The sequence below is a fragment of the Rousettus aegyptiacus genome, unplaced genomic scaffold (genome assembly GCF_014176215.1).
Source record: "Rousettus aegyptiacus isolate mRouAeg1 unplaced genomic scaffold, mRouAeg1.p scaffold_m13_p_4, whole genome shotgun sequence".
In the NCBI taxonomy this organism is placed as follows: domain Eukaryota; kingdom Metazoa; phylum Chordata; class Mammalia; order Chiroptera; family Pteropodidae; genus Rousettus; species Rousettus aegyptiacus.
The window spans coordinates 83,608,579-83,633,037 of record NW_023416307.1 but is presented as its reverse complement, the minus strand read 5'-3'; the positions used below and the strand labels follow the sequence as shown (position 1 = coordinate 83,633,037).

General features: G+C 31.6%; 1 protein-coding gene across 4 annotated transcripts in view; it reads right to left on the bottom strand.

Annotated features, from left to right (window-relative positions):
• ROBO1 (roundabout guidance receptor 1) overlaps positions 1-24,459 on the bottom strand; it is a 1,005,278-nt gene that overhangs the window by 679,302 nt on the left and 301,517 nt on the right. Inside the window, exon 1 of one of the 4 annotated variants that reach the window (XM_036218859.1) lies at positions 22,060-23,205. The exons of the other annotated variants lie outside the window; for them this stretch is intronic. Coding sequence (XP_036074752.1) covers positions 22,060-22,168 — 109 coding nt within the window. The 5' untranslated portion in view covers positions 22,169-23,205. Of the gene's footprint in view, positions 1-22,059; positions 23,206-24,459 lie in introns of those variants that run through there. 4 annotated transcript variants of the gene reach the window in all.

The following is a 24,459-nucleotide window of genomic DNA, read 5'->3' as shown; positions in this document are numbered from 1 at the left end:
TCTATAATTGAAACAGTAACCTTCATCTTCCCCTCAAAGCTTTGACATAATTGGTTGGATGAACAGATATTCTTAGTAAAAGAAAACATATTATGTATCAGTGTTTTACTAGAAGAATATGGCTTGAAGAACAAGTTACTTTTACTAAGAAATAATTACTAGTTTTGAAGAGAATGGTATAAGCCACATAATTACAAGGTCATCTGAATCTGCTGCCCTTGTAAACCTCACTTGACAGCCCTCCAGGAGAAAGACATTAAAGTAGGAATGATTGGAATGGCATATAGGCTTTATGCTTGTCATTAATTGAATGGATTTTAACTTCAGGAAGAACAATATTCCAAAAGTGGGTGGTATTGCTTTACAACAGACAATGTATTAATACGATTTATGGTTATTAAATTAAAAAAAATACACTTCTACAGCATGATTAAATAAAAGATCTTATGTAAAACTTCAAAACCTAGGACCCATTACATTACCCAATTAATATTTTCATGTTGTTTTGCCCTCAAGCAATAAAAGGGCCTTTGTTTTTCACAGTCACAGACAGTATATCATCAAATAAAATAATGAAACAGCATAAGCAAATATTTAAAATCATTAAAAAGAGTTACAACGGGAAGACACATTAGAGATCACTTAGCCCAAACTTCTCATTTTACAAACAAGAAAATTAAGACTGAGAAATTAAATGACTTGCTCAAGATCACAAATCATGAGCAGCTGTCAGCATCAGGCCTAACCTAGTCAAATCTAAAAAAGTTTCTTCCTTTCACTTTGAAACCTAACCTGCTCCACTCTTCCAAATTGGACTGTTTCTCTTCCCTACCCGTTGAGTGTCTATCCATGACAAACCACTGAAGAACTTTCTTCTCTGTCTAGGAATCCTCAAGTTACTACTATGTTGGGCCTGTCTTTCATACTTTCCTCACATATTATTTGGTCACAAGGAAAATAAATAGGCCTTTGCAATGCCACTAACCTACCTGATAGAGTAAATTGTAATTTGAGTAATGTTGATGCAGTTTTACAGAATAGGATTTTTTTTTTTTTTTTTTTTTTTTTTACTTTGAGGAGCGCATGGAATGTAAAGAAAATTAATTTTGATATTTGCCTTCTGAAGGGACTATGACTCTTTAATAACTCAAAGGAATAGTGAAAAATTTGAGCCCAGTCTTTTAACTGTTTTGTGTTGGTTACTCTGAATGGATGAGAAAATAGCTAACACTCAGTGGTTAAAAAAATAAACTCTAAATGATCTGTGCTGCCTGAATCTATGTTCCACTTTCTAATAGTAGTGATCTCAGGCACATTGTTCAAGCACTGTGCTTCAGGTTTCACCCTTGAAAAAAATGAAGAATAATCATAATACCTTTTTAGACAGAACAATTTGAGGATTACTTGAGAATATGTAAAATGCTTAGAATAAAAATGAGCGTATAATAAAAGCTAAATGTTAGACTATTATTATTTCTACTGGGCATTATTCAACTCCTAAATCGAGTGTTATCCTGTTAAAATCTGGCTTCCTCTGTCATTCAACTGCAACTGCCTTCACAAAGAATACTAGTGACCAACGAAATGACAAATTTAGTGCCCCATTTTTAGTACCTGCTCTATACCAACCTCCCCAACATTTGACACTATTTACCTCTCTGAGAATCTTAAAATCTGTCATATTTTATGTTCTGTCAACCCCCACTTTCCCCAACACTTTACGTATTAGATCATTAGTTTTTCATAATGATAATAGTATTTACTTCCAATCTTGCAATCATTTCCAGTATGCCAGGGACTTTGATATATATTTCTAGTATTTATCTAACCCCAGAGATACACACCTAATTTCAAGTCATTTGCTTTATATTTTTATTTTAATGCATGGAAACGGGAAACAGAACTCATTAAATTTTCCTGCAACTAACGTCCCTTGAATTCCTTATCTTTAGAAATTTTATCTCCATCTACGCCATTGAAATTCTCCAAAGCTTCTTTGATTCTTCTTTCCAGCATGCCTTGAATGACAATTCATCTTTGTTTGTTTGGGACAGTTCCAGTTTATAACTGTCATTTCATCTCCGTTATTAATAGAAATTTCTTTCACTCTCAAAAGCTTCCTGGTGTGGATGCTAAATTACATGATTATCCTAATCATCTTAGGCATCCATTCGACTTCACAATCATCATCAGAATTGATCATTCTTTCTCCTCTGTAGTGTAGGCTTCCATTGTTTTTTCTTCTGGGTGCTATCGAGAGTTTCTCTGAAGATTATTGTTACCATATATTTCTGATTATTATCCATATGGCTGCCTCAATAATTTTCCTAAAAATAAGCCTAGTTTTGTTATTCCCCTTCATAATGATTTTCATTCTCACTAAATTCCCTACAATAAAAGGTCCGGTACCCTCTTTTAACTATCTACCATTCGTTTATCTCCCTGCCCTGCTACCTTAATATTCAAAGACAGGCCATATATTACAGAAGAGATTTTAGATTAGATGATATAAACTAAATGATGAGTAGACTGTAGTAATGCTTTTCTGCAATAATACCTATGGAATACACGTTAGCAGACTGATAAAATACTATATCAGTCACTTAAAGGGGTTGATACGCATTCATGCCTGCCTTACAGGCCTATCGTACAACTCAAATGTGACACATAAGGTGCACGACAACCTTTTTTGTTATCGTTATTTCTCTCTCCCTCACCCAAACAAAATGCATTTATTATTAATAGATGATTCTCTCAAGGATAGAAATAGTCATACAAGTTTGTCTGCTATTCAACAGGGAAAAAGTTTACTCTCTAAAAAGTAAATTTTGTAAGATTTCCTTTATCAAAATTTTCTATATTTTCATCATTTTTATTTAATAGTAATCAAAACCCTTAAAATTGTAGAATGTAAAATTCAATATAAACTTTTTAAGATTTTATATTTTACAAATTTATAGACAGTCAAATTACTTTCCAGACTTTTAGAACTATAATCATTCTGATGCCTCATCAGATATATGTCCAGATTTCATCCCTGATATCTCCAGAGAGCAATGTACTGTGGAGTATATTAAGTAAACACCTCACCTTCTAACACTGACAGCACAGACCTAGAAATACACATAAACAGAAAATATTAAGATCAGTAAAAGTATTAAAAATTCAAAATCCATAGAGCATATGTGTATAAATATATGTGTATATAAATATATACAAAAATTTCATGATGAGAGGTTCCTGGCAGTAGGTGTCTGTTATCAGTTCAAGTGTCTGCTATGAATATTGTATTTCAATGTCAGGACTGGTAAGGTATAGTAAATATTAAAGGGTGGAAACACTGAGGTTAAGAAGTAAGATCATAAAACTTCTGTAATAATGTTCTGATATACAGGATATTTTTATTATTTCAAGGAAAAGATTTCATTTATTTTTAAATAACACTTTTTGTGGGATTTTTACTCCTCTGATAATTCCACTCTGATAATTCCTTTAGCTGTATTTCTCTAAAGGCTCTAAGATATACAATTTCTATAGCTTTTCTACTGTGTAGTACCATTTATTGTGCAATGTAATTACATGTGTCTTTGTCTTTGAGTTTTAGAGAAAAGAACATGAAATTACAATATAGAAGAAAGTTCTAACTCAATTATTTACTGTGGCCAAATACAGTGTGTAAGTGTAGGCAAGGTACTTAAACTCTTACACTTTAGTTTTCTTATCTGGAAAAGGGGATGAGAATAATGACATAAATACATGAGGTTATTGTATTGACAAATAGATGACCAATGAGTACAGCTCATTTATAAGCTGTAATGTGCAAAAAAACCCTACTGATGCTTTGATGTTAGTTATATCTACATCGACATTTTGACATATTAAACTTATTTTGAAAAATATTTTCAAAATATCCACAGATATTATTATGTATGCTATATATAATGATGAAAGGGAAAAATGAACAAAGATATAGTTTTTCTAGATGGAAGTTATAATTGCACATATGGCAAGTTTTAACAAAGTGAAGCAATTACTCAATATAAAAATAAGAGTTTTGGTTTTCAATTCATTATATCAATGTACACTGTACCATTCCAAGGTAATGAGTTATTGCACTAAACTTTTATCTAAATATAGAAAATTTAATTATAGGCCTAACCTGGAATCAATTGTTTTATTTATCACAGAGCAAGGAGTTGCATTTAAACAAACTCAACTTCCCTAAAAATTTGTTAGAATGTAAAATCTCCAAAAGAACTGAATTACTCTAGTTTAATAGCTAAAAATCATTTTGTTTAATAATGAATTTGTAATGTAGTTTGAAATTTTAGTCTATGAAATATTTCTCAATCAGAATTCCTCAAACATTTTAGTTTCTAAAGCCATTTGAAATTTTATAGTAACCCTGAAATATTATACAAAGTGATGCATAATCACACTTATGATTACAAGATAGGTTTAAATGATATTTTATTTATCTTCTCTCTTATTCTCCCTTTGAATGAAAGATATAGTATAAAAAATCTTAATATTGTTTACAAATATTATTTGAATTAATTGAAGTTTTTCTAGGGGACATGATGGTCAAAGGATCAAATAAAATCACCAAAAATTCAGAGTGAATCATTTTATCTGAATGTGTCAGTGGTGAGAGATGCAAGGAATCAGAGAGGTTGGAGGAATCAGAGAGTTTGGAGTAAACAGTTGTCGAACTTGGAAAATCTAAGAAATCAGTGTCTATCTATAATTAGAAAACAATTACCAGAACAGAAAAAAACTAAGAATATAATGGATGATAAGGTAATGTTTTCTAGTAGAAGAGGGGAGCAAAGCTTATAAGGGGAATTGAGAAGAGTTTTTAGGTTAAGTTAAAAGAAGAATATTTGAAAATCTAACAAACTTAACAGAGACAACAAAGAAACAGTGTCTAAAGTAGGATGTAATATGAACACAATTCAATTAGTTCAAAGCTTCTTGACATGGTAGGTGAATTTGGGGAGAATTGTAGGAAAATATATACATATAAAAAAAGCACATTTTCATTCTAAAAAAAATAGCTTGATATTAAATAGAGGTGGGGACTAGGAAAACAAATCTAGAACTCTTCAGAATAGAGTCCGTAGTAAAATCTTGGGAATAATTAAAAATTCTGATGGAGTAGATATAAACTAAGGAAAGTGACTTGTACAATCATCTGCTAAGGCTTCCATAACAAATGGCAGAAATAGAAAATGATAGGAAAGGAAAAGAGTGATATAAAGGTGGCAATTCTTAAGTAGTGTCATTATAAAGAGAATACTTTTTAAAAAGGTAATAGATGTGTTTAATGAAATCCTACATAATCAACACGCAAGGGAAAGGAAAATAAAAACCAGCTTTGAAGTGGCGGATAATTGAGTTGTAGTAGGAAAGGTAAGAAAGGTCCCTAACGGTTGAACACCAGGTGAAAGTGGCAAATCTCTGTGATGATGTTGGCGTGGTCATGGAAAATAAATAAATAAATAAATAAATAAATAAATAAATAAATAAATAAATAGACAGATAGATAAATAGATAAATAAACAGACAAACAAACAAACAGAAAGAAAGAATTCTGCAGCTTGTGCAAGACTGAATGCTTCAGGATTTGCAAGGTAGAAAAATTACAAGGTAATAAATGATGACCCCATGAACTTAGATTGCTATTAGTACCACAGGAAGACACTAGAAGATCGAAATATTTGATAAAGCAAATCAAGAGAAATTAGATGATAATAAGATCCCTATTTTGATGTAGAACCAAGAATTTTACTTTAATTAAAGATTTTGGAATAGATCTGGCACTTGATCTACTACATATTCACATGACAATGCAGTAAGACCAATTAATGTTGACAGAAAGTACAGGTAAACTAAGTAAACTTTAGCAAGTCACTTAAATACCCTCAAAATATCTACTTGATATTATAAAGCTCTTTAAAAATATTAAATGTATCACGGAAATAATGTATAGAAAATTACTATGTATGCTTTCTACACACACACACACACACACACACACACACACACACACAAACAACCTTTGACAATTTTTGGAAATAAGGAAGCAACTATATAAAAGAAAAGATATAAGTAAATAAATAACAACATTTCTAGTCATTATGCACTTTTAAAATTTTTATTGAGAACTCAATTTTATAACCTAAATATTATTTTTTCATAATAGAATAGAATAAATGAACTTATTGTTGGTCTCCTATTCTTAATAAAAATTCCATCTGTAAAAACTAAACCTGCCATCACCCTTGAGGATGTCAATTGGCAAGTACTAGTGAGTGTTAAAACAACATAGAATATTTTTAAATTAAAATCACAATCTTAATCACAATATTAATCAGTTATTATCTTAACTGATCTTCTAATATGTATGTTCTGATATATAAATTCTATTTTATTAGCACAATGCATGTGCTATGGTGACACGCAATGCAGTTTTACCTATATTAATTATTCCTAGAAGAAAGTATGAGATCTGGATTACTAGAGTATCATTTTTATATAATCATTAAGATAATAAGAAATCACATTTCAGTGTCCTTTATTGTATTTTAGCAGAACTTTAGTTTTTTAGCATAATAGATCTTCATCTTTTCAGAAAACTTTCGAATAAAAAAATTTTCCCATCTTATGAAAGGGCAATGAATATATATGCAAAAATACCTGAAAAACACTTCAATTTTCTTTCAAATATAAATTTTACTATGCTTATTATTTAAAGTATAAAATATAAAGAAAGAAATTTTTAAGAATCACACAAATCAAATCACTGTTAACATATACATATATTTTTTCCAGTATTTCTATCCTTCATAGGTAGATTTTTTTATTATTATTTATATAGTGGAGATTATACTAAGTACAAATTTTTACATCTTATCTTTTTTTTGCATAGCATCATAACATGTTTTCCTAACGTTATTAAGAGCAACCTTCATAAACATCACTTTATTTGTTGTAGGATTCTATTTTAGAATTATGTTCTAAATTTGTTTAACCAAGCCTCTATTATTGGATATTAGTCCATCTGTCATTTATTCAAAATAGCCCCTGATTACCAGAGGAAAAGCATGTCTCTGTGAAAAACAAACTAAAAACCTGACTACTGAAATAGTAATTAATCCAAATTTCTTATATAAGAATATACCTAGTTTATAAAACTTTAGGAGCATTTTAAAAGCCTTAAGTATATAACTATTTGTTTTGTTTGCTATGATTGTTAGTTAATAGGCTCCGAAGACTACAGAATAATTTGCAGCTCAGAAGCTGGACAGATTCATCAGCTATCTTGCTTTTTTTTTCACTTGGTTAACTTTTGGCCACTTTTGGTCCTGGAAAAACTTTTTCCAGGATATTCTACTTATGGGGAAGCATCTGAAAAGGATCAGCACACTGGACAAGTAAGATTCATTAAGAAATACTTTAATACATGATCAGACACATCCTATTAGACAAAACATATTCAGTTACTCAAAAAGCAAAAATTAGTAATTTCACCTTAAATTAAAAACAAGCACTCAAACAAATAAGCAGGCGATCAGAAAGTTAGACAAATTAACCATGACTCATGCAATCAGTAAGCTTGGAATATCGGGCACTTGAATATTTAATAAAAAACAAACAATCAGAGACTGGGAGAGACTAAAGCCAGCCAAATAACAGAGATGAAACTAACCAAGGTCTCTCTGGTTAAATCTTGGCTCTACCACTCTGGGTCTGAACTATGTTACCTAACCTCTCTTCATCTGTAAAATGGCGGAAATCGCCTGGATATCCTGAGGAATTTAAATAAATTAAAATAGATTAAGTATTTACAACAGGGCCTGGTGAAGAATAAGCACTTAATAATTTTTTTAAAAAATCATACATAGCAACCAGCAGTTAGCAGTTAGAAAAGAAACAATTTTTACTCTTCCTTATATTAGTTTTTAATTGTTATTAATTATTCACTGCCAAATTTCCGGTAGTGCTACGATAAGATTTATTCTTAAATAGATCTGGTTATTTGTGATTTATGCAAAATGATTTTCAGATTTACCTTTTTGCAATTTGAAGAATCAAGAGATGTCTCCTGTGTTTTGTTTCTTCCTTCTAGTTCAGCACACCTTCTCTATTACACTCTTTTTATTATACTCAAAACAAAATAAGTAAATAAGTATATACTAAGCTATATATGTGTAGTGTGTGTGTGTGTGTGTGTGTGTGTGTGTATATATATATGTGTGTGTAGTGTATGTGTGTATATATATATATACACACACTACGCATTTTCTTTTAGCTTTCTGTATATATATATGTATATATATGCATACATACATATAACATACATAAACTCATGTGTATTTCAATGTATAATGAGTGTTTGGGCATATATTAAAAGTATGTTTGCACCCACATATATAACCACTGTGAATATGAAAACTAAGAATTTAGACTGATACACGTGTGTGCTATTACTGACTCCCAAACAAAAAGAGACACCTTTGTCTATGATGTGTCTGAGCAAAATAAAGTACAATCTTCCCTCCTTTCACAAGGTAGTTATGTAATAATTACTATAGAAAACATAACCAGCTTCTATGCTCAGATAATTAAAGATAGCATCTTTGCCTATCTAAACTCTCAGTGAGATTTTTGAAAATTTTTCATTTGGAAGAACCATTCTAAGAATTACAGGACAGACAGCATCACTGGTTTCTACCCACTAAATGCTGGGGGCAATGCATTTTTGATAATAGCAATAACCAAATACTTATGCAGATTTCCAAATTATCCCTAAGAGCATGATTTTCATTTTTTTTTATTTGTTATTGCCATCCCCAAGAAGCCTTTTAGACATTTTTATTGTAATGATGCTCCCCCAATGGAATTTTAATAGCACAGATACATGGTTCTCTATACTTATACGAGTAAGATTTTTTTTCACCCAGGTGATCAAATTTTCCCCTTCTTGGGGTGAAAACTTCTCCAAAGAGAGTGTCTTCCTTAAAAAGAGTGGAGCATCTCCAGTGAGAACCATAGCTCATGCTGAAAAAGAGAACAGACCACAGTGCCAGAGTCCTGTCCAGCTGGCATGCTGGAGTCTTCTGATCAATAACACATTCCCAAGTCTGTGGTTATGTGTGCTTGCAGCTCCTTGCAGACAGTAGTAAATAGAGAAACGTGAGATGCTGTAAGTTTGTGTGTATATATATATATATATATATATATATATATATATATATATATATATATAACCAGACTGGTTCTGTAAAAGCATCAGATCTTTTCATTCTTTTGCTCAAATACCTCCAGTGGCTTCCCATTCCATTTTGATTAAAATCTCAAACTCTTACATTAGCCTATAAAGCCCCACAGGATCTGTCTCCAACTCCTTCTGACCTCTGGGCACACTGCCTTCTGAACACACACCCATAAACAAGTCAAGCACATTGTTAATATCCAAATATCCAATGCTTTGAATTTACTGTTCCCTCTTTCTGGAGCACTCCGCTCTCTGATAGGAGCTGTGCTTACTTGCTTACTTCTTCCGGGTCTGTTAATTTGCTCAAGGAATGAATATATGCTGATTAAACATATATTTTGAAATCAAAGGTGATTATTTACATTCTAGCATGTACACGTTTACTTTTGAGGACTGCCAGCATAATTTAAATTACTTTAAACTGAAAATGATCACATATCTAACACTCTATAAAATGTACCTTAAAAACATCAAGATTGTTTTTAATAAGAAAAAAACCCCTGATGCTTGCAGGTTGACAGAGCGCTTGAGCTCTGTACATTGAGCATAAATGAAGGTTTTCACATTTTCCAGCTGTGGATATTTTCATTTTCTATTTTATGTAACATTACATGAATGAGGCTATGAAATACACTTACATTGTTCTTTATTCTTAAAATTGTGACAGGCTTTTTCAGGTATTTTCCAAATATGATTCAAAAATGACATTAAAGACCTGAGCTGCTGATTCACTCGCACAAGACTCTTATGTAGCCAAGCAGAACTCATAATACTTTGGTTTATTGGGCGAACAGTTACCTCTGGTTTTATATTTAGTTCCTTATTCAGAAGAGCTTGATGTGTTCTGATCAGTTCTCCAAATTATGTCACCAAATGTAAATTTTTTCCAAAATACAGTACATGTAAGTTCTCAGCCAAACTATTAAATTAAAAATATTACAATCATTAAAATAAATTAAACAGTTTACATTATTTCTTATAGATAAAAATCAAAGTGTTAAAATATTTTTCCAAGTTTTTCTATCAATTTCCTGAGTCACTCTATAAAAATGTATCTTTAACAACCCCACAACACACACGCACACACCAGACGGGATATTTAACAAATGATAATCTCAGGGCAATGCATTGAATTACGTATTTGGCAGAAATCTGACAAAATTTTGTATGTTAATTCCCAAAGGTACTCTCAGATTTCAGGTTCTTGTCTACATGAAAACATTTTACTTCACCTCCTCCCAACACACTAAACATTTGCACTTTGAAAGCTTTACTTTACAAACCTCAAGGCAAACTCTCATAGCAAAAATAATTGTCAGTTTTTTTCTTCTAAGTATCGATAACAATTTAGTATTTAATAATGAGAACTCGGTTTAATTATTTATATTAGATTGCCTTCTGTGATTTTATATATATGGGTTTCATATTGAGAGAATGTACATTCTAAATAATACATACTCTAAATTAGTGTTTCTTCAAATAAGTATATTACATTGGATGCAGACATAAAGACACTGTTAGAATTTTGACTAATTGGCTAATTAATGTCTAAATATGTAAATAGAGGTTTTTTATGAAGTCTATGATTTGGTAAAGGTAATTTTAAGATACTTTTAGCCTCCTTTAAGTTTGTGGGCCAATTCATCTTGTAATAAATAATTTTAATTTTAGAAGTACAGTTTGACAAATGAAAGTAAATAGCACCATTAGCATTTACTATTTGCTGAATATTTATTGACTCCTTGTCAGAGCACAGATTAAAAGCTGAAATTATATAGATATATACATATGTAAATTTTATATAACAAAGGAATTCCAAACTTTGACTTCTAGTCAAAAGTTATCCACTTGAAAATTAATATTTTTTAAATTCGGTACCTAGTTTCTAAAAATTATTAATTAAAAAAAAGATAGGCCTAATTTCTTCAAGCTTGTTGTTTGTGGAATGTCCACTCATTCATTCATAAATTCTTTCTCTCCTTCCCCCTTCCTTCCTTCCTTCTTTCCTTCCTTCCTTCCTTCCTTCCTTCCTTCCTTCCTTCCTTCCTTCCTTCCTTCTTTCCTTCCTTTCATTATCTTTCTTTGTTTCTTTCTTATTAAGAACCAGTCTCTAATGTATATTGCTGTTTTTATTTTAATGAAGATGCTAGTTAGCTAAAATTTAAAGATGAAAATATGAAATAATTGATTTTTAGGTTTTTATGTTTTGCTGAATGAAATATTCAACATTTTCTGATACTGGATATTATAAATGTGAATTGTGTATGGTTTCTTCCTCATAAAAGAAGACTACCAATTTGTACTTTACAATCCCTTTCCCTTTTTCACCCAGCTTCCCAACACCACCCCCCCCCCCCAATCTGGCAATCACCAGTTTGTTTTTTGTATCTATGAGCCATTTTCTGTTTTGTTTATTTATTTTGCCCTTTAGATTCCACACTGAAGTGAAATCATATGGTATTTGCCTTTCTCTGTCTAATTTATTTCTACTTTCATCCATATCCTTACAAATAGTAAGATTTCATTTCTTTTGTCGGAGTAATATTCCATTTTATGTGTACCACATTTTCTTTATCCAACCATATGTTGATGGTCACTTAGGTTGTTTCTATATCTTGGCTATTGTAAATACCATTGCATTTTTTTTTTTTTGCTTTTTTATTTATTTATTTTTTAAATTTGCGTACATGAACTTTTTAGATGATAAAGAAGAAATAGGATTCCTTAAATATGCAACATTTTAATTAAGTTTCTGAAAGAATTTAAAACTGAATACTCATACAAATTAAATGTGTATCTGTGAACAAAACTATGGCCTGTCATGAACCAATTATCAGTGCAGTCGGTAGCCTTCTTAATCACGAATATCAGAGAAAGGAGGAGGGTGATAAATATGTTTACTTTGCAAACAAAACCAAGAGATCTTTAATAATTTGTAGCACAAAAATGAGAATATATAGTAATAAACATAAAATGAATTCTCAGTAAAGACAAAGTATTCGAATTTCTCTATTTTTTTTTCAAGATTTAATCTTGATATCAGGAACCTTAAGTGCTCTTTCAAGTAATTTTGAAAAGAGAACTAATTATACTCATTATTGGAAAATTTGCTCATCCATGCATGTAGCATACTGTTTAACTGATTATTAATATTTGTTAAACTTATCTTGACTTCCTTTTCCAATTAGTCAATATGACATATAATCTATTGTTCAGTGTGTTTTATAATAAATTTTGAGAGTGTAAATCTCAAAATACAAGGTAATTGTTTTTCTTGGTGCTTACCATAGTACCATGTGAACTGATGTGAGAATTAGAGAAAGTAAATATAAATAAGATTAGATTTGTGATTTGATTTATTTTTAACCTGAAGAGAATTTCTTATTCCATTAAAAATATATTACTAAATGACTTTAATGGCTGTCAACTATTCTTTTGATATTATAGACTATAATAGATACAGATCGCTATTCTTTCAATACTCTATGTTAAATTTTCTCATTGCATACAATGATCTGGGTTCTGTACTGGTCAAGCAATATGCTCTCAGGAAACAGCTACCTTCTTGTTGGTAAACATTACAGAGACATATGTGCAATAAATAGAGAAAGAAGCATTTTGTGAAGAAAAAATTAATATTAATAATCATAACACCAAAAATAATTATAACCTCTACAAACAGAATCACTAGTGTTTGAACTTTTATATGAAAAAATGTATGGTCAAGGTGGTTAATCTTCACAATCTATGGGAGAAAATATATTTTATCTTGATTTAACAGATAAAAACAGATATTCAGAGAAATTAAGTCAGTTCTCATAACATGTAGGTGGAAAGATTGGATTGGACTTTGACATGTCTGTCTCCAGGGTACCTGCCCTTATAGACTTTATAGGATATCATGATACTGAAATGTACTAGAGACTTTTTAACTGTTTTTCTCTCAAATTAAATTTGGAGTTGGACTAACCATCAATACTAAATTAAATATTACTTTTTGTGGGGAAATAATTTGGATGATTAGTTTCATGATGGCTTCATTTATCAAAGAAATTTCTTTGGTGGTGACTGATTAAATTACTGGTAGGGCTCACAGCCTTCTTGCTCATAAACTTTGTTCATGTTACAATGGTACTCCAACCATTGCATGCTTCAGGTTAATGGACTGCCAAATTGTTTTCGAATTATCGTTCACTCTTCCTCAATCCATTTCTAAATTAAATAGTTTTTCATCATAAATGAACTCTCATTCTTCAATTCAAAAAATGTAACAAGGCTAGACATTTTAAGTTAATAATTTTGTAGATTTTTTCTTCATGATAAAAATGAGAAATGAAACAAGACAAAAATACTTTTGAGCCTGCTCAGCACTTTCTTACATTAATTAAACATCACCAAATTGACATATAGTGTAAAGAGCTTAATGATGCGAGTGTTACACAGATTCATAGAAAAAATGTAGCTATGTTGGCAGGGATTTTGGACAAGTTACAACAGTGATATATTCATCACCACATTTCCTTAGGCACACTGGTCTACTACACTACATTCTCCAAAACTAACTGAGCTTTAGCATGTAAAAATTTTTAACACTTCTGTAACCTAAGAACGATTTCAGATGGAAAATAATAGGTGGTTTCTAAGAAGGACTAGTGAACAGTAAAATCTTGAACGTGTCTCTTTTTCAAAATAACAAGTTTTCAAAGACATTCTATTCTTAGGTGTGGTTTTGCTATACCCTTGGGCTAATTTTTTATGAGTTCAAATCTCTATTTTTAAAATCAAAGTCAATTGTAAAATAGTAGTCAACTGACAGAAATAAACTACATAGTCAAATTTGTTGTTTCACATCTGTACCATAAGATGGAGGTGGGGGAGGAAATCTTATAGACTCCCTTTCTTTCAGTCTCTTTAATATTTATGAGTAAATCAGTTAGAAACAAAATATGATATTTGAAATCAATATAGAGAAGAGTTAAAAGTATCATATTCGGATAATTTAGGGTCATTTCTCGGTTTCAGAAGCCGAGATGAATGCTGAATTTAGTAAAACTAAGGTTACAGACACTCCTCCTCTTCATCCTGTTAGATTTCTCATCTTTTTATTGTATCTACACACATTTAATTTCTACCACTTTTATCAAAATAAAATCAAAGTTGTTGTTTTGTTATTATTTTAAAATCCTTTATCTGTAGCATTTTAACTTTTTAGTATAGATGATTTGAGAATGGATGACCTGAGAAATTGCTCTTCTATTCATATGTGTGACAGCTGAGTTCAGCTGTTTTCTTAATCATCTATGGAACAGCTGAGTGATTTCTCCTGGTTCTTAGATTTGAGACTAAGGGAACTTAAGGCAACAAATTTACCCTGGAATGTATATATGATCGAGGAATTTATTTTCTTTTCATCTGCTACAGCTTTAAGTTATTGACCTTTGTGGCATAAATATGGACAAGTATCTTCTATAACTCTTGTCTTCTCTACATATAGGTATATGTATTAACACAAATATGTCTACCATAATTGTGTGTTAGGTACTCAGTGCAATACAAAACTCAAAATAGACAAGCTCCAAATTGAGGTCTCAGTCTTACAAACTTAACTAACTGTAAAGTCCTTATCTGTCATCTGGTGTTTGTATTCATTCTGAGACAACAGGCATAGCTATCTAGAGAAAGAGAATGAAACAAAGTTGTTCTTATGTTGTTACAGTCTTTGAGTGCCTTGGGAATAGATGAAATAATTTGGTGTCAACTACTGAAGGTGGCTCATATTCTGCCATCAGTAAATTTCATTTTCTGAATGATCAAGTATTGATCAAATGGGAAAGAACACAGGAAGAACAGGCCTGTGTTGCAGCATTAATCATTTCATTGTCTATAAAGCATATACTTGCTATGACCATTTAATAAAACTGGAATGCAACTATTGATATTTCTAAAAATATTATTTTCATAAATGTTAAATGGCTTCAGCTCAATTATATCTTAACTTACAGAAATGAAGTAACAAAATAGACATGCATAGTCGAATGTATTTGATTTCCATTATTTTCTTACTGTAATTATTTAAAAGCATCTCTGGAACTTTTTTGTATTAAGAACTAATAGCTTAAATATTCTAATTATCCTTTATTACCCTGAGTTAAAAGGAAAGTGCCTGAATTGTCCCATTGAAATTATGGTTGTTTATTTCAGCTAAATTTACAAAGGATTACTGATAGAAAATACATTAGTTTTTCTAAAAATATCACACAACAAATTATCATAGACATGCAACACTCTAGAATTTTCCAGAGTTTCACTCTGACGTATTGTGTATCTTTATAGTATCATGATATAATGTTCTTGTGTTTGTGAACTTTCCTAACTGATGCATGAGATTTCTACTCTCTGACTGCAAAGAGTAGCTCAAATGGTTGCAGAAGGACATGTTCTGCAAAGTCTATTGTATGTGACAATGTCCATTTTATGTGACAATATCTGGTTCTGCTGTTTTATCTTTAAGGAAGCAAGTTATGCCCTTTTTCAAATAGAGCTCACTCACCCCTGAGGCTGCTGATAAATCTTATCAGCTCCTGTTTCCCAGTTGTTTGTATTGTACTGTCAACTTTGGGCTGTGTTTTAGGATAGTTATCTTTGCCTGGAGGTAACTCACCATTTATACTTTAGTTTACCACAAAACTATTCATTTTTGGCATCAAACTTATTATTTGATTAACATTGCATATTTTCTCATTGGGTATCAAAAAAGGAACAAAAATTAGTAAACATTCTTTCTTATATATATGGTAGAATAAACTATACATCATTTTAACTTATTTAACACGACGTTTCTTTTTAAATAGTGTTTCTCTGAAATCCATAAAATGTGAAGAGTAGGGAAAGATTAGAAGAGACAAAGAATAGACAGTAAGACATTGTTTTTCAATAAAAACAATGTGCACCTATTCAAATGGCTCCTAGCTTTACAAAATGAGTGTTCTGAAGGAAGAGTTAAAAGCTGTTTTGCAGTATTAAGCAGTTGGAATTGTGTAGTGTAAGATATTCTCAATAAAGTGGCAAAGTTAAAACATGAAATTGGAGAAAGAGCAATGGTGGCTAATTTTTTTTAATTTTAAAATTTATTTTAAATAACTTTGGAGTGTCTCTAAAAGACCTGCAGTCAATAATTCTAATTATTCAAAAATTTTAATAAGAAATACTTGACCTATGTCCATTAACAGAAGAAAAGAGCAGATGATTAAAAATAATTGCAGAAAACTCATATACGGACAACAGTATGGTGGTTACCAGAGCAAAAGGGGGTAGCAGGGAAATAGAAAAAGGAGGTAAAGGAGGTGAAATGTATAGTAGCAGAAGATTTGACTTTGGGTGGTGAACACACAATGCAATATACAGATGATGCATTACAGGATTGTACACTTGAAACCTTTATAATTTTATTAACCAATATCACCCCAATAAATGTAATAAAAATAACTGTAGAGAGTATGTTAAAAAATGTTGAAATGAGAGGTTAAAAATAAAATATCAAAATAAGAAATTCAAGTTGGTATATTTATGGAGGTCTTTTTTTATTCTCCCAGAGGATAACAGTTTTGGTAATCTTAATGGAAAGTTGCAGTGTGTTGGGGGGGGGTGGCGGGCAGTGGCAGCAGCAGTGGCAAAGGGTTCCATAAATGAATGGGATAGTTTAAGCCTAAGGTATTTTATCCTGGAAATGTGTTTTAGGTTTATGAGTTTAAGGGCAAGAATATAGTTCACACTTAAAGCATTTCTAAAAAGTTTCTGCGAATTTTCTAATTAAATTAGAGTTTTAATGACATGACCCTGCTATTTTTTTTCTTTGTATATAATTCTTTTTTACTTTCATTATACTTTTGTAGAATTCCATCTGCAAATTCTATAGGGAGATATAAAATGGAATTACAAACACATTTCTTAAAATCTGAAATTCCAGAATAGAAAAGACTATGTGGATGTTTATACCTCTCAAGTTGCCATTTAGAGATGGCTATAAATGGATGGTATACATGAATTCACAATTTTGAAACTTTATCTTGTTGAAAGATACCAAAAACTATGTTCTTATGGTATAATAAAATTCTGCATATATAAACTTTGGAAAAGAAATAAATAAATGCTATAAACTTATGACATTTATTGTGTTGCTTCATTTAGATGAATCTGAAGAACAGATATTACTTCTGTAGTAAAATTCTCTCCAAGTCATTATTGCATATTTCATTTCATTCTGACAGTGATTTTCTTTCTGTGTTCTTCCCTACTTAGATTAGATCATATTTTAATAGGTTCAAGCTCCTTCCCCTAATAGAGATCACTACTGAGGTTGTTTGTTTTTGTTCATTTATTTGTTTTAGTTTCAATATGATTTGTTCAGAATAGATACAAATATCAATAATCCCTCATTCATAAATATTTGCAAAATAATAAGGTAAGTGGGTATTTCTTATAAGGTGTGACTTATTATTAAAATGTTATCTACTTTAAATATTGAGAAAGATAGGTAAGGGGCTGGGGAAAAGGGGAAATGGCTAAAAAGGTAAAAATTAGTAAATGAAAGATGGTCACAGGGATGCGGAGCACAACATAAAGAATGCAATTAGCATTAATGTAAAGGCTAGGTGGAGAGCCAGGGGAAAGAAAGAACAATTAGGGGGATAGTTTTATAATCAATATAAATGTCTAACAAATGTACTGTATACTTGAAACTAATACAACTTTAAAAAATAAAGATTGAAGAAGATAAAAATAAATGTTTTATATGTTAAAATGAAATAAACATTAAAGCATATATGTATGAGTAAGTGCGTGTGTGTGTACATATATATCTTTAACCACTAATATATAGTACACTTATTGCACATGTATTATCAAAGTTCTAAGTCTTTTTTTTTTTCTCTTTTCCTTGTCATATTGTTGTGGGAGGTGTATAAGCCAGTTATTTTTTCTTTAAAAAAATCTGCTAAATTAATTTAAAGAATCAAAGCTATCTACATTTTTTATCTATGATCCAATTTTTTCATTGGATGTCTAGCTGACTTAAAAATAAAAACTAATATTTACATTTTTTATGAGAAAAGTTTCAAAAAGTATTTAAAAAATAAGTAGAGATTATATAATTTCAATACCTAATGAAAACTCATCTTAATTTGGAGTATTTCTTTTTAACTACATTTATTTTTATACATTATTCAACCAATATATATTCATTGAATATATGTATTTCCCAGGAATTTTACTAAAGCTAAGGAAAGAAACAACAATGAGAGAAAGAGGGAGAGTTCTTGCCTTCTTGGAGTTTATATTTTATTGTTGGAGCAATAACATGAATAAATATGTGGTATACAGTTATAATAATAACTGTTGTGAAAAACAGGACTAAACCATTGAGAGTTATATTTTTTGAGTCATAATTTGTATAAATCTACACAGCTTATCTTTTTTCACCAAATGTTATATTTTAAGTATTTTCTATGTTGCTATTTTTAAATAATTTACTTTTAATGATTGAAAATGATTATGTTTTACAAGATTTTACTCACTCTTTATATTTTACATTTATATATTTTTTACAATAACTAATATTTTGATGGAAATCTTTTACATAAATAGTTTTGTCAAAGAATAAAGTCATATTCAATAATTTTACATATTCCAAAGAATTTACTTGAATGATGAACTAATTTATATTCTCAGATTTGATTGGTATTTTTGAAGAGCCCATTTACTTAAGCAAATAGTCACTGAGTTTTTATAATGTGAGTTCTACTGAATGTTAAAAATGATACAAAGAATCCCTTCCTAGAGTACACAAAATCAAGAAAGGCAAAATTATAAACAGATGCAAAAAAACAGATAAATACTAAATTATTAAGTTCTAGTTCCTGAAAAAAAATGTAAGTGAAGGAAATACTTAAGGGCACTAAAGTCAAATAACATAAATACTATCCATTTTGAAGTAGAAGAATGTCTGTAGTAATTCTGAGTGTTTTTTTTTTCAAAAGTCCATGAAGTAAATATGACAAAAATTTTTACTAAATTTTCTGATATAGCAACAAAGAATATATATTTCCTTAGACATTCAGATCTATAACAAAAGCTGCAACTTAACATGTTTTGAAAATTTGAAATTCTGATTGAAGTTTCTTACTTTGATATTTATTGATGCCATCTTAATTCTATTATATAACTCTCGATTCATTAGGAAATTGACTACCTAAATATATTTTGCAAATTCCTCCAAAGGATATATATTAAGTTGAATATAAGCTTTCTTTTACAATTTACTCATTGTTGAGAATCAATTGATCTGTATCCGAAAAGGAATTCTCTTAATCGAGAAATTCCCAATAAATTATCTCTGTTCTTCTCTATCAGACTCTTCAGTGTAAGAGTATGCTTAGACTCCACGATTTTGTGTTTCCCAGAAGTTTATTTGAAAAGCAAAATGTTGAAATACAAGAGTTTAAGACTTTGTATTACCTGCTATTCTATACCACGGTGATTGTAATATAGGAAATGTCAGTCACCTCTTGCAGAGCCAAATAATTTAAAAACAGAAAACTTTTCCTCTATGTTGAGAACAACTGGTTTATCATATTCCATCTATTCCCCCCCCCATCTCATCCCTGATTATTTTTCCAAGCACTGTATCCTTAAAAATATATTTCTTAGACATTAGAAATTCTCAAACTTGCTATTTGTAACTTGTTATTGATCTTTTAAAGGTATATTGTTAACATCCAACCAGGAAGAAGACTTCAGAAATGTCTATATGAAAAAATAACATTTTGAGTAGCTTCAAACCGATTCATAGAAAGGAGAAAAAATATAGCTTGATTAGGTCTTTATGGCTTAAGGTATTACTTTAAAAATGGACCCAGAGCTGACTCAGGAACTGGGGTATGGGTTTCTCACAGTCAAATTCTTCCAGAGGGGAGCTTTATGCAATGGAAAGAATACTAAATTAGAAGTCTAAACACATTGATTATAGAGATCTGTGTCTGTACACTAACTGGGTGAATGTTCTGGAGCAAATCATTTAACTTTTTTATCTAGCAGCTTTCTCTTCTTTAGATGGAAGTAGTCATAATTATCTTTGCTAAGCATGGAATGACTGTAGATATATTTTCATATAATGGATAGGAAAATATAAACTTATAAGGCTAGACAAGCATAAAGTCTAACAAATATTATGGACTCACGTGATTCAATTTAAGCCCAAAGTGTGGAGTAAAACTGATGAATCTTGGACTTTGGGGGTGGGGTAGTCCTCCTTCAGTGTTCTCCAATAAGTATGCAATATTTAGATTTTTATGGTTTCACCTTAGAACAGTAAGGGAGAATATCTAAGCAACCTGCACTTCCAAAGAAGAAATTGTCAGTAAGATCAATCACTTATTACTTCTGGAATGTGTAAATATTACACCTATAGGTATGTTTTTTCTGAATCACAGAAGGAGAAATAAAAGATTAAAATAAAAAAAAGGGAAAAAAAGAAAGAAAAGTGAAAGATCGGTTATATCGATTACTAAGAAATTCTACTGAAAGCTGAGCAAAGTAAATCTATAACTTTTCCAACTTGTATGTCTTCCTGTCTCCACTGATCTATCCATCAGAACATTCCAGCTCCCATTCGGGCCAGTAAAACAGAATCTTAAATGGGCCAAAGCCATGATTAAAGCAAAAGCCATAAGCTTAGCAATTAGTTTTAAGGTTACTTTGAACCTTAATCTTAAACTGGAGGAAGTTCCAGTAAAATAGGTTTATTGGCATACCTCCTCTGAGTATTCAATGACATTTTAGAGAACCATTCCCCTCTGCAAACAGATTCCTGGGTCTATCTCTGTATCTCTTTTTGAAAAGAGATATATAATAAAATGGTTTTATTTCTAAACTTAGAGAAAGGAATATATCTATACCTAAGTTTTCTAGACATGCACACACGCACAAAAGTGGCACCATTCCACCTATGGTGGCCGATGGGATGGTAAAAGGGAGAAAGGACGGTTGGCTGGATCTAATCAATTAGCTCTGAGGGAAACAAATATCAAAACCATTTTCCTCTTCTATCATAATACCAGAAACAGATTCAGTTCTATAACTAAAATATTAGTTTAAATATTATATGCAAATGTGTTTAAATATGCAAACACATTTAATAGTGAAACTGTATAGCTCTCACATCTCCATAGGGAAAGAATAAAGAAGATAGTGACTCTAAAGAGTGATATATTTATCAACCTGGAACTCTCAATTGTAAAGCATCAACTCTAAAGTCATTCAAACCAGAGTTCCTATAACATTTGTTATTTCTAATTTTACTTTCCTGTTAACCTCAGAACAAAATTCTAGATGCAAGATTTTTTTTAACATAGTTAGCATTTGACTATCAACAAACAGCAACAAATTTGAGCTTTATGTAGAATATGTAATGTTAACTTACATAAATGGTCTTTTGATCTACCTGCTCAAAGTCCTCACAAGTCTCAGGTATTGTAAGAGTTAACTAGAGAAACCAAGCAAAAGTCTTGCAATAAAATCCAGAACAATATTGCAGATGTGTAGATCCTACAGAAGGTGGAGCCTATTTATTCTGCATGCATATTTAATATGTAAATTTATTTTTAAGTCTTAAAACAACCTCTTAGAAATGCCATGAACTGCAAAGCTAGGCAGACCTGCTACATTCCTAAATATAAAGAAGAAGAAAAGAAATGCACCAAGATTAAGAAATCCAGGTTACTCACGATTCTTTTCACCTCTCCACCTTGACCCAGCTTTTATTCTGCTTGAGACACCCACAGGAGAAGTTATTTCTGCCATCGAGAGCAGCAGCATCAGTAACAGCACAGCCATGCCAGGTAAAAATAACCTCTATGAGAGTCCTGTCACAGACGAACCTGAAGGCTTTTAGTGGGAATAGAAACCTGGAGCCAATCCTGTCATTTTATTTAGCAGAAATGCAAAAATGCTGTTTTCCCCATAAATTTTTAAGAAGCAGGTATGTTCTCATCAGGCTTTCCATCTGAATTATGCAGGAAGTGTTAAAAAAAATTGAAAGGCATATAAAACCTTCTATACATAAGCAAAATGTCAGGAGAGATAAGCTGACAATTTTCTCTGGTTTTCCTGCAGCTACCAGTTTCCAACGTGCTCCTGCCAAGTCTCACTTCTTCCAAATGTTTGTCAACATTTTTCATAAAACGATAACAGAAAAAAGCTGGGATTTCAGTATTTTCCCCACCTACCCATTCTGTACCACAGAGTACAGTACTTGACGAACCTGAATATTTAATTTTGGCATTGCAAACACACCTCATTTCAAACAGAGGTGGTTGTTAAGGGAAGGAAAAAAAATAACACTTGGTCTCAAAGCTATCTAGCGTCTTAGGGAAGGGATTAGATGTATAAATATCTGCTGCTAAGACATGATAAAAATACCTTTGAAAAAAAAAGAAATGATAAACAAACATATTTTCTACTTAGCTTGTACAGTGTGATTTTTATATCCGGAAAATAATATAGAAAGACAATCTGTCAAAAATATCCCCAAACCATGAAGCAGGCAAAATGTACATTGCACATTCAAGGATCATCTGCACTGCATCATAAACACTTGTTTGCTTTGTAAAGACTTGTTGGTATGTTCCATCTCTCCTGTTTCTTGCACAAAGATTTTTATCACCTCATGAGCTGAGCAGATTTTTTTTCGCAAATTAGACTTCTCTGTTTTACAATTAAGTCCATTTCCCGTGGGCAAGTCGCAATAGCGTCTTGATTATTTTGGAACTACACTGTAAAGACATAAGAAGCTCACTTTCACTTTGGGGACAAATTTATTTTTTTAATAATAAAAATAATTTTATGCTTCTAAGAACATTATAGAACAATAATATACATACATTTATTTTAACAAGCATATAAAGCTATTTTAGGATACTGCCAAACACATAATAATATTCTACAACCTAACCTAATTCTACAGTTAAGTATTTCACATAGCTGCCAAAACATATTTCTAATGCACATACCTGAGAATGTGCTGTTTACTGTTAGTCTCATCTACTGCATTACCAGACAGAGGGAAAAAAAGGTCACAGCATTTAAGTAGTAACATAAATTGGTGAAACAGGCTGTGTGGAAGACACGAGGGGGAGGTGGGGATTGTGGCCATGTGCAGAGAAAGCCCTGTGAAAGCTGTCAGCTGCCACTCAACATCTGTTGGATGTTGCCAGCTGTGTTATAGATTCTGCATTGCCAGATGTTTCCAATTTTAAAGAGAAGCTAGAAATTCAGATTATTATGAGGAATCTCCTCATGTTTAAAGGAAGCATGACACAACTCTAAACTTCTTAACTAGTCATATAAGGTGAATCTGGTTCCAACTTCAATTTTCCAGACTCTTTCATTCCTTAAATGCCTACAATGTATCAGATATATTATTGATAACAAATATCCATCAAATAAGATTATAGTTTAAAAAGAAAGATATATTTAAACAAATAATTTTTCATGTGATATAATAAATGCAATGAAAAACCCATATGCAATTTCTGTGGAATCACAGAGGAGCAGCTATCTCCCTATCCCGGGGCACTAAGGAAGGGGATCATGTGTGAATCTGGACAAGTGACTTTCATTTAGTAAAGGCAAAGGAAAGGAAATGGAAAGAAAAGGATAAGGAAAGGAAAGGAAAGGAAAGGAGGGGAAATGAAAGGAGAGGAAGGGGAAGGAAAGGAAAGGAAGGGGGATAGGGACGGAAGGAAGGAAGGGAAGTGAAGGGAAGGAGGGGGGAGGGGATAGGAGGGGGGGAGGGGAGGGGCGAAGGAGAGAGAGAGAGGAGAAAAGAGAAATGAACTAAAGAGATAGGGATAGAGCCGAGAAGTGAGTGGGGAGGGAGGGGAGGGAGGGAGAGGGAGGGAGGGAGGAGGAGGGAGGGAGGGAGGGAGGGAGGAGGGAGGGAGGGAGTGGAGAGGAGAGAGAGGGAGAGAGAGAGAGAGAGAGAGAGAGAAAAAGGAAGGGAGGAAGGGGGGGGGATAGTGTAGGGAGGGGAGGGAGGGAGTGAGGGAGGGAGGGAGGGGGAGGGAGGGAGTGAGGGAGAGGGAGGGAGGAGTATAGGGAGGGAGGTGAGGGAGGGCGTTTCTTTC